Raw genomic sequence first — 11,466 nt, 5'->3', positions numbered from 1 at the left:
CTTCATTCACGTATGATCGAGAGTTGGAAGTGAATGGAGGGTCAAATACTAACCAAACGCTGGTTTCGGTGTGACCGGACGCTGGCGCAGAGTTCGGTCAGTTCATTTGACTGAGGTGAAATTGTTCGGTGTGATCGGACGCTGGAAGGTCAAGTGACCGGACGCTGAGAGCCAACGTCTGGTCGTTTCCAGTAAGGTTCCAGAGAGAGAGAAAATCATGATCGGACGCTGGCAGTGTCCGGTCACACTGTAAACTCTAGAGTTCGGGGTGTACTGACCGGAGCGTCCGGTCAACATGACCGGAGCGTCCGGTCACCCCGCAGAGGCACATAACGGTTCATTTTTCAGCCCATGTTATAAATACCACCTCCACTCGTGTGTGGGGGTACTTTTGCTCATTCCAACAGCTGAGAAACACCTTAGAGAGTGCCAAGAAGAGCAAGGTCCTAGTGAGGTGATTGAGATTTGAGAATACAAAGAGAGACCTCATTAGTGAAGATCAAGAGTAGCAAAGTGTGCATTCACCTTCTCATTAGGCTTGTTGTGGTCAAGTGAGAGTTCGTGCATGTTACTCTTGGTGATCGCTATCACCTAGACGGCTTGGTGGTGATTGGGAGTTCGGTGATCACCCGGCGGAGCTTGTGGGTGATTCACCGCGACGAAGTGTCGAAGAATCAACCCGTAGAGAGCACTAGATCCTTGTGCGGATCAAGGGGGAGCTACACCCTTGCACGGGTGCTCCAACGAGGACTAGTGGGGAGTGGCGACTCTCCGATACCTCGGCAAAACATCGCCGCGTCCTTTCCTCTCTATTTACTTTAAGCATTTACTTTATGCAATTCAATTCATGTCTTTACATTCTTAGAATTTCTATGCTAGAGTAGGATTAGAACTTAGGTTGCAAGTCTTTTGTGCGGTAGAACAATTAGAAACACTTTTTAGGCATAAGGGGTTAATTGGGCTCACCATAGGACTTAATTATTGCGAAGAAATTTAGAATTAGCTCAATTCAACCCCCCCTCTTGGGCATCTTGATCCTTTCAGAGGTCCAAACAATCTTTTATAGTAATCGGTTATATAATCTTTCAAATTCGCATCCCCAACATTAATTCCTTCTTCCTGTTCTAGTTATGTGATTTTTGTTTTTCTATGTCTCCCATTTGCTATCATATGAAAATACTTAGTATTATCATCTCCCTGCAACAACTTTGTTGCTTTTGATCGTTGGAGCCAATAAATCTCCTCCTCTCTTAGCAACTTAGTTAATTGCCCTTTAAGATGGTATCTAAGCTCTATCTCCTAATATGATAGCAGCTTTGTTTCTGCCTTTCTATCGAGGATATCTATTTTATCCATCAGGTCTAGCTTATGTTTCTTGTTTTCGGAGACTAAATTTCTAGCCCAACCTCTAAGAAAAAGTCGCAGCCTCCTTATCTTAGGCTGCCACCATTCCAAGGGTGTTCTACCCCTATTCTCATACTCCCACACCTCTTTTACCAAATCAAAAAAACCATCCCTTGTCAGCCACTCTAGCTCAAATTTAAAATTCCTAGCGTTGCCTCTGTGAGATGGTTCCCCTACGTCAAGTAAGAGTGGTGTGTGATCAGAGATTTCTCTAGTGAGAGCCTGGACGGTCGCCAACGGAAATTTTTGTTCTCATTCGGTTGTCACCAAAATACGATCTAATTTATCATAGGTTGGAATTTCAGCATAATTAGCCCAAGTGAACTTTCTACCCGTCATTTCTAGTTCCCTTAGATTCAGAGTTTCGATAATGGCATTAAAGAGAAGTGGCCATTTATTATTATATCTTGAATTATTTGTTTCTGACGGGTTCCTAATTATATTGAAATCCCCCCTACTATAAAAGGTAGATCCCCGTGGCTAGTACAAGCACGTACTAACTCTGATAAAAAATTCTTTGTGCTCTTCCTGTGCTGCGCCATAGACTGACAAAAGGGCCAATCGAAAACCATCTACCTTATTTCTTAAGACAAATTTTATGTAGTAATTCCCATCAATAATACTTTCTACTTCGAAGCTTTCTCAATTTATTCTCATTAGCATCCCCTAGACATACCCCGGGGACATCGCCAATGCCAAACAACATCAGTCACAGCACAGGCGGCGCGGATTACTTGAGAAATTTTGGTGCTAGGACAAGTGTTATCAAGGCTAAGGTGATCTTCTAACAAATCTTTCACTTGAGCACCACGAAATTTTTATTTCCCCAAGTTTCCTACTTTCTTAGGTTTCTTGGATTCCGAAATTCGCAAGAAATCTTTGGTATTTTTGGATGGATCCGGTTGCGATTTCCTTTTCATGATGACGTGAGTTCACGCTTCAGATTACATGTCCATCAGATTTGAGTTGGCTCAACTTAGCTGTTCCAATTGCTGCTAAGTCCTGTGCACTATCTGAACTGCAGCTGCTATTCAGGCTTCAGTTCGGAACATGGGAAACTGCTGCTTTAGTTTCATCCTGTTGCAGCCGTGCCTTCAACCTGAATTTTCACTTCAGCTGCTTGTTTTCTTGTCGACACGCTCTTTGTTTCTCTGACGGTGTTGTGGGTACAGCGGCATCAGCATCAGCTCGGCTCCAACTCTCAGGTATGCAACACAGCAGCAGCCCAAAGAGTTCAGCAAGTCAGTCCGTTTGCATCTCGCCAAGTGTGTGTGTGTGTGTTTCCCCTTCTCGCCAAGAAGTGGCAGGAGAGAGCGGCAGCATCTCAAAACAGTATAGCGAAAGATTCAGGCTTAGGGGAATACCTCCCGAAGTGATGTACACGTATACGGTTGAAGTGATGTACACATATACAGGGAATCTCTAAGTAACTCAAAAAAGAAAAGAAAACATTTGTTCATTCTGGATCCGCCCCTGCCGGTACCTTGTGAAAGGGATGTATGCACACGTATATGGTTAGTTGGTTACTGTACATACAGCTGGCTGTGCCTTTGGAGCAGTTGTACTGCGCGGTGACGTCGCTCACGGCATAGAGCGTGCTCGCCACCACGCCCACGTCCAGCACCGCCCGTTGCCGCGCTCTTGTCCTGCTCGTTCCAGTTTTGGACCTTAGCTAGCATGATTGAGAGGGCAAACGTGGTTCATCCATCATTGTCAACTCCAAATCCCCATAGAACGAGGGCCTTTTGGAGCTGTTTTCCTTTCAGAAAACTATTTTTAGAGTTGCGTCAAGTAAATACAAGGCCATGGTGTCATGTCATCAACCTTTTCCGCCTGGTTCACCGGAAGTCGGAAGCGGAGCCACGCACGACATGGAAATCGGAAAAGCAGCGCTCCAGTGGTCTCCGGCACGGGGAAATGACGTTGCCGGCCGGAACGGGGCGTCAGGCAGTGAGGCAGGCACGGTCACATCAAAGTTGCATCCCTCCGTCCACTGCCTGTCTAGCTACTCCTCCACGCGTACTACAAGGACCAAAACACTGAGGACAGTGGAGGGAGGGAGACGGTGTACAGTATGACGAGTGACACCATGATGGACATGGTTTTCTGCTACGGAGTGTCTTTACACGCAAAACAAGGCAGGCGAGAGGCGAGAGGCGACGCATGATGAGCAGTCATCCTCGTCGGGCGCGCAGCAGGTGCTGGATCCCTAGGCGACGCAGTGACCCAGGCAGCCCATCCACAGGCTCCTCCTCGTCAGCCGTTTCTGCACACGATTAGAAGAAGAAAGAACTCCTTAACAGTAGCTATAACTGAGAAAAAAAGAACACTGGCTTCACAGTTCACACTGAACCAGTGATGTGGCAAGGACTAGTACTACATACTAGTAACTAGGACTACTCAAAATGTTAATCATATACTTGCTCCATCCCAGAATGTTAATCATACCACCTCCATCCTAAAGCAAATACAACTCAAAATGCATTCTTTGTTAACATATCCACAATTTGACCAATTATATGTAGGTAAAAAAATAGAAACATTTTGACACTAAATAGATATATTATGAAAACTAACAAATGCAATGATATTTATTTAATCTCGTATTATTAATACTTTCCTACACAGTTAGTATAACTCAAATCGTAGTACTATGCTCCTACTTTTTTAGACCAAGGAAGTTGTTTTAGAAAAAAGTTGAAACTTTTATACAGCTTGTTCATTTGGCTGTGGCTTGTCGTAAACAATCATAAATTTCCAGCCAGAACAGTATTTTTCTCACACAAACCAGCCAACAGTACTTCTTCACGAACCAGCAACAGTATGAACCAGCCGTCGATAAACGTTGACCGATAATTATTCAGATTATATACAAGTTCAGGATTTGAAGCCTGTACCAATAGACTTGTATTCAGAGTGCCTTTGCAAGATATTTCCTCTTTAGCAATCGACGATATATACTTTGATAAATTAATGGTCAAAGTCTATTGTGTTTGATTTTTCTTCTCATGACTAAAATACGGAGGGAGCGTATGTCTTTGGCCAAAATCTATTATGTTTTAACTTCTCCACGATGGATTCATGCAGTAGCCAGGTGAATGTGTGTAACTAACCCTGGGATCATGGCAGAGCATGTCAGGCGGGATGTGGTAGAGGTCCTGGTCTATGGCCTTCACCGCCTCGTAGGCGTGGACCACCGTGCTCTGCTGCTTCCCCTGCTTCTTCACCGCGCCACCGTGGTCGCCCAGCCCCACCACCACATCTTGCTGCCGCTGCTTCTCGTCCTCGTCCTCGTCCTCGTCCTCCAGCTCAAGTGTTGGTGTGGCACTTTCCCTCCACTTCACCACCTAGCATATACGAGCAACGCAACAACGACATTGCATCCAAAATTCAGTACGAGTCATAATAACATTAAGATTTTTCACTCTCTGTCATAACGGCTCAAGACAAGTGTTTTGATGAACAAAAAAAAATAAAAAATGTATGTAGTCTATGGATCGTTGCAGCAATTAACTACATCATCGATCACCTTGTTGGCAGGCTTGGGCGGCGAGGAGGGCGGTATCGCCAGGACGAGTCGTCCGGCCTGCATGGCGGAGTCGAAGTACTGGGTGACGGGCCAGTCGCCGGCGCCGACGTAGGTGTAGTTCCACTCCCCAAACGCCGGGATGCGCTGCCGCCTCGCCCGCGCCTACTCACAAAACACAAATCAAGACAAGGCATCAGAAGCGAACCTCACGCTATCGATCAGCAGCAGACGACCAAGACGATCGATGGGGAAGGCACTGGTCGTCCAACAGAGGACTGAGCTATACCTTCATGGCCGCCGGCTGCTCCAAGCGTTGTAGTAGGCTGATCGGAGTCGTGGATCGAGGAGTGTGTGAACTGTGAGGCCAGTCAGGGGAAGGTGAAGGGCGAGGCGTGCGGATTTTTTATAGCAAGGCGTGGGGTGGTGTGGAGTGGTGTGGAGTGGGATGTTTGGTGTGGAGTGGTGTGGAGTGGGATGTTTGGTGTCCGTCCATGCCGGCCGGAGGTGGGGATAGGTGGTTGCAGCTGCAGCAGGATGGGCTCAGTCGTGCAGCGTGCGTGTCATGCCATGGAACTGTGGAGAGAAGGCAGCAATGCGGAGGGGACCCAGGGGCCCCGTGGTCGGAAGAGCGGAATGCGTCATGCGGTGCGGCCATTATGTGGGGGAGCAGGCGAGCAGCAGTGCTGCTGACCGCAGCGCGTGCCAGGCCGTGCGTAGATATGGCCGGTCACGGTCTGCACGCGGAGGTCTGCTCGTCTGAGCCTGTTCGATTGTCATTGCTAGTGTGTCTAACTAGTTTGTACGAGAAAAAAAAATATTATTTTAACTATAAATTTTACCAACGAGTCACAGCTAAACGAACTTAAAAGGGCGTGGACGTGGCCGCGGGTCACCAGTCACCGCACCTCTGCTCTGCTCTGCTCTGCTCACATGTCTCGGATCGGTCGAACGAAGAAGTTCCAGAACATGAGCAGGCTGTTCCCTCTGTTTTTTTTTTCTCTTATCTGAGTACAATTGTAGTATCTGCTCCCTCTGTTGTTTGCTTGCTTGGTCCTGTGGTTTCGTGCCGGCAGTCATAGCGCTCATTTACTTTTTGACACACGGTGATTTTTCATCAAGTTTAGGCTGTGGATTTCCCTCCATGAGCCAAAAGCAAAATGCACGTAACATCAAAACATTGGATGAAAGTTTCGCAAAAAAAAAACATTGGATGAAAAAAAAATTATCCAAGAGTAGTTAATAAAACTCCATCACGCGAATCTATTACAAACCCAAACTACTCTTAAGACCGCTTTTCTACACAAGTTCACACACGAACATGTCATCTTGTACCTTCGTTGTCAGACAAATAATCTATTCTTTCTTGGCCCTTAAAAATTTTCCGTTCCCTAATTGACATCGAGTTCGACTTTCATTCCTTATACGACACTCCGTTAGATTTTTCATCTATGAACCGTTAACTGCCATGTGAAAAGACGATTTTATCCCTGTGGGCCCCACCACCCTTCTCCCTCCTCTCCTCCCCTTCTCCCTCCTGGTCGCCGAGTCGCAGGCGTGGTGCAGCCTGGTGCGCAGCAACGAGGCTGCCGTGTCGAGCTTGCGCGCCACGCTCGACGCCCTGCTCCTCCGCGCGGGCGTTGGTGGTGGTTGCAGTATGGCGCATCCCGCCGCCGAGGAGGGATTCGGCGAGTCCGACAGCATGGACGACGTGGAGTCGTGCTGCTTCGTGGACACGGCCGAGGACGCGATGCCGGCCCCGGCGACGAAGTGGGCGTGCGGCGCAGGCGAGGCATCGGTGCTGCTGCTGCCGTGCCGGCACCTGTGCCTGTGCAAGGCGTGCGAGCCCCGGATGAACGCCTGCCCCGTCTGCTCTGGCGCCAAGAATGCGGCCATCCACATCGCGCCCAACTGATGGCGTCGGCTCGGCTCGGCTCCGGCGATCTCGCTACCAATGCCAGCGCGGTGAGAGAGGGAGAAGGGTGGTGGGGCCCACTGCGCTTATACGGGCAAGGGAGAAGGGGAGGAGAGGAGGGAGAAGGGTGGTGGGGCCCACAGGGGCAAAATCGTCTTTTCACATGGCAGTTAACGGTTCACGGGATGGAAAATCCAACGGAGTGTCATATAAGGAATGAAAGTTGAACTCGGTGTCAAATAGGGAACATAAATTTTTTTATGACAAAAAAAAGAACGGGTCATTTGTCTGATGTCAAATAAGAAATTCTCTCTAACATATTACCGGAGGAGTCTTGCCGAAAGTGTGTCATACAAACGACACATTAGTAAGGTCTCTTGAGACTCAGCCAACAAGGCCTATGGGCTAACCGCTCTGGAGTTACGTTATTGTTGAAGCAATATAATAGGACTTGGAGATAAAAAAAAACACATTGCGAAATATATTTGTTGACGACAATGCCCGCCAATGCGTCCCCTATCCAACCATACTGACAGATGCATAATCTTTATTCCTTAGATATACTTGGTGCTTGCGGGAAAAAACATCATATAGGAAAAGTATATCGACTAAGTTGTTGTGAAGTGAGAATTGGCATTGACACGGAAATCCAATCTTTTCTACTCAAAGTCTTGGAGAATTTTATTTTTTATAACATGTCAAAATCATTAGCTCCACATACTCCTCAATGGTGAGAAAATTTCTACGAGAGCCATATCTAGTTATTCATGTTGAAACTTTTTACATAAGCTACTTGTTTTTGTATTGAGTTTTGTCAAGTCCTATTGACTCTTGTTGAGAAGTTTATCATGCTCTTAGGATCAAGATTGTAACACCCTCGGTGTTACACTGTACAACTTTTTACTAAAACACTGCATGAGCATCATACTTGTGTGTAAATGTGTAATATAGGGTATAAAGCAATATACGAAACTTGAAATGTTCAATTGAAACACGAAACGCATGTTACATTTCATGTCGCGTTGTGTTGCTTAGGGTTCTAAATGAATTTTTATTTAACAGAAATGCTATAGAATGCATATGTGAAACTTTAATAAAGTTTGTAGCATGAACTTCGTAGGTGACGCTGAAATACGTGCGGTCGAGAACGAGATTCGCTAGATTGCTTACTTTATAGCTTGGAAATGGAATTCGACGCGAAACCGTTTGAAACGTAGTCAATTTTCGTAAGTCGGAAATTGGGACGACGAAGCCAAGTTCGACAATTTTTATAGGAGGATCTAGATAAGTAGTGGCATGGTTTTAGGGTTTCTTTTAGTAGCTTGATAGACTAGCTAGAGCGTAAAATAGGTGGTGTACCTATGGATCATCGAGTTGGCGTTTTGAGCAGCTTTAAAATGCGTGCAAGGCGCGTACCCGGTTGGTTTTGGTGTCTGGGCACGGTCACCGCGACTCGGCCGGTATCGTCGCTCGCCCAGGCGCGCCCACGCGCACCGCCGCGCAGGCCGCACTGCCGCTGCCGTGCCTGGCACGCTACCCGCTCGCACACGTGCACGTTGGGCCCGGCAAGCCTAGCTGCCCTACCTCATCCGTCACGTCCGCCTGAGCCCTGTGGCTCACCGTCACGTTGAACTGCACCCCGGTCGCGCTGCGCGCCATTCGTCGCTGCCGCGCGGCTACTGCTCCATTGACCCTTTGGCTGCACGTGCGTTGACTTGCCCCGCCTGCCGTCGCCTTCACATCTACGTGCGGTGCCACGCCACGTTTCCCGTCGTGTCGCCTAGAATGTCATCGCGTCGGTGGCCGAGCCACGCCAAGGCCTAACCGCAGCGTTGGCCCTAGATGGTAAATGCGCACGTCCGGAGGTTGGTTTGGGGTCCCGTAGTCACGCCAGACTTGCCACCGCTGCTGTCGTACGGCGCCCGTCTCCAATTTAAGTTTTCGCCCATCGCCGGCCTCCATAAGTTCGAATGGCGTCGTCCAAAGAAATTGGCCTTGCGTAGTCCACCGTCTTCCAATTAACCGAGCACCAAACTAGCTCTGGTAGTTAGCTTGCGAGTGGAGTCAACCCAATGAGCTTTCGATTGCCAGTGAGCTAATGCGGGGTGTTTTCCCCATGGCGGCCCGCCATGGTCGCCGAGGCGGGTGCTCGGCCAAGGCGTCACTCATTGCTCCATTGTATCAATTGAGCAGTGCTTTTGCGTCCCCTTGACTTGGTTGCCTCGCCCGTGTCGCAGTTTTTCCGGTGGAGCAGCAGGTCACCGGGAACACCATCGTTGTGCTTGTCGTGAACTAGAGTCTCCCCATGCTCGTGCCAACCACCTCGTCGAGTCTCGCACCTTTGTCTAGTCCATCTGTCACGTGTCTAGTGAGGCCCTCTTGCTCCTAGGGTAGTTGGTTGACTCAATTAGGGTCAAGGTTCGCTGGAGCACGTGGCCGTCTCCGACAGATGTGGTGTAGGTGCTGTTACCGTGGCCGACGCGTTTGAGCATAGTACCATTTCAAATAGGACATTTATATTGTTGCCCGCAGTCTATAGATGGTTAAAGAGTAGTGGTAGAGGCGTTGGGCTAGGTAGATGCGCCGGCGTCAGTGTTGCCACGGCCACACGCCGCCGAGATGCATGGCCACATTGTCGTGCTGCACCAATTGAGGTGTTTGATACATCAATCAATTGCTCTTTGCAAGTAGAGTGTTATGGTGGTGTTGGTTGGTGCCGGGGAGGTCCGTGCTCGTTGGCATTGGCCGAAGATGCCGTGGCCTTATTTAGTTTAGGCCAGGGACTTCGTAATACATTAATTGGATTAAGGGAAGGGTGCTAGATGCGAAGACTGTGACTCAGCTAAATAGTGTTTGAGTGAGCTTTGTGAATACAAAAGAAAATGGGGGTTCTTTAGCAAAAGCGCCAGCTCACGCGTGGGTTTAGCCATGGGCCGCGTTGCGTGGGCTACGTCCATGCGCCGTTGCATGGGCCACGCCGGGGTGCGCGCCCGCGAGGGGGTGGGCCGAGCCGAGTGTAGCAGGCCACCCGGGGGAAATCGGTTTTTTAATTTTCCAGTGAATTACAAATGTTTATTCAATTTAGTTTTTAGTTGAACTTTGAGAAATTATAGTAAATTCTGTAGATGTCCAAAAATAGAGAAATCGGTTCTGCCATAGTTGGTACTAGAGCCAATAATGGGTTACAAGTTCTTCACTCTTCTCCAAAACTTAAAATTTTAACCAACAAAAGTTTTGCAAAAAGTAGGATGCGATTAATTATGTAAATAAGTATAAGCCCTAGCAATATGGTCTATCTAGGATAGCGGTACTGGTTTTATCTAATCAGTTTTCTATAGGTACACTAACTTACGTTGCGTAAGAAATCGCTTAGCATACGGAAAGTGAGTGTGTGATGTGCCGAAATTTTGCGAATGCCGCTATATTCCGACTTGAGTGAACGTATAGGCCGAGGCATGCATCATGATCATAGGGTCTTGCTTAAACTAAAATCCTCCTACACGTATAATTGGATTAGTAAATTGATAGGATTAACTAAAAGAATGCTTTAATAAATGTGCTACATTTCTCTAATCCCTTGCTTCTGATCAGAAAGGTTGTTCTAAATAGATGGTTCCTATCTCTTATAGATGAATCTAAGGTCGGGACGTAGGAGCACTAGTGCTGGGGTGGCTCACGGTCTTAGCGAAGGCCAAGGAGAAAGTAGCTGGGCCAATGAGCACAATGGGGAGAGCCATGAGGCTCCACTTCTGGCTCCTCCTCCTCCACCACCGCCTCTGATGACTCATGTGAAGATGATGGCGGAACTGATGGCTGCTCGCCGTGAGTCAGCTCGTGCCATGGAGCTAATGGCACAAGCTATCGCTGGCTTCGCCTGCGGAGGCCACGGGGGCAATGGTGGGAATGGGGGTGGTGCCTACAATCTTGAGGGACCCTCCTCTTACCAGGATTTCCACAAGACCCACCCACCCACTTTCACACCGATAGCTGAGTCCCTAGATGTGGATCACTGGCTTCACATTCTGGAGCAGAAGTTTCTATTGCTCAATGTGGCCGATGAGCAGAAAGTGCGCTTTGCAGCACAACAGCTATTGGGGTCCGTGAGTGCATGGTGGGATACCTTCCATGCCATGCAGCAGCCAGATCATCAGGTGACCTGGCAGGAGTTCACCACAGCATTCTGGGAGTTTTATATTCCTGCTGGTGTCCTCAACTGAAAGCTGACTGAGTTCCTGGAACTACGATAAGGGAGTATGACAGTGATGGACTACATCAATAAGTTCAATCACTTATCCTAGTTTGCTGGCATTCATGTGGACACTGATGAGAAGAAGGACCGCTTCTATCATGGCCTCCCTTACATCCTTCAGGAGAAATTGTACATTGGGAACTATCAGACCTTTAGGGCAATGATGAATGCTGCCATCACCATGGAGGGCTTGCAGCGGGATTCCCAAGCAGAGTGGAAGAGAAAGCGAGTGGCCATGGGGTCTTCTAGCCACCCTCATACTTAGAAAGTTTAGGTTGTCCAACGAGTGCCCTATCAATCATCAGGTGGGCATTCGTTTTGGTAGCCCCAGCATACTTCTCAGACTTCTTCCACACGGTACCGTGCACCCAC

The 11,466-nt window shown here is 48.2% G+C and overlaps 1 protein-coding gene across 1 annotated transcript; it reads right to left on the bottom strand.

Moving 5' to 3' along the window:
• Positions 1–2,877: 2,877 nt before the first annotated feature.
• On the bottom strand, positions 2,878–5,357 carry LOC136490226 (uncharacterized). Its single transcript, XM_066486711.1, has 4 exons — positions 5,220–5,357; positions 4,934–5,095; positions 4,518–4,751; positions 2,878–3,670 (listed from the first exon to the last, which is right to left on the bottom strand). The coding sequence occupies exons 1-4, from the start codon at positions 5,223–5,225 to the stop codon at positions 3,614–3,616; spliced, it is 459 nt and encodes a 152-aa protein (XP_066342808.1). The 5' UTR covers positions 5,226–5,357; the 3' UTR covers positions 2,878–3,613.
• Between the last annotated feature and the right edge of the window lie 6,109 nt (positions 5,358–11,466).

Source organism: Miscanthus floridulus, chromosome 10, assembly GCF_019320115.1.
Source record: "Miscanthus floridulus cultivar M001 chromosome 10, ASM1932011v1, whole genome shotgun sequence".
NCBI classification, from domain to species: domain Eukaryota; kingdom Viridiplantae; phylum Streptophyta; class Magnoliopsida; order Poales; family Poaceae; genus Miscanthus; species Miscanthus floridulus.
The sequence above is the reverse complement of the archived record's forward strand: the minus strand, read 5'-3'. Positions and strand labels throughout refer to the sequence as shown.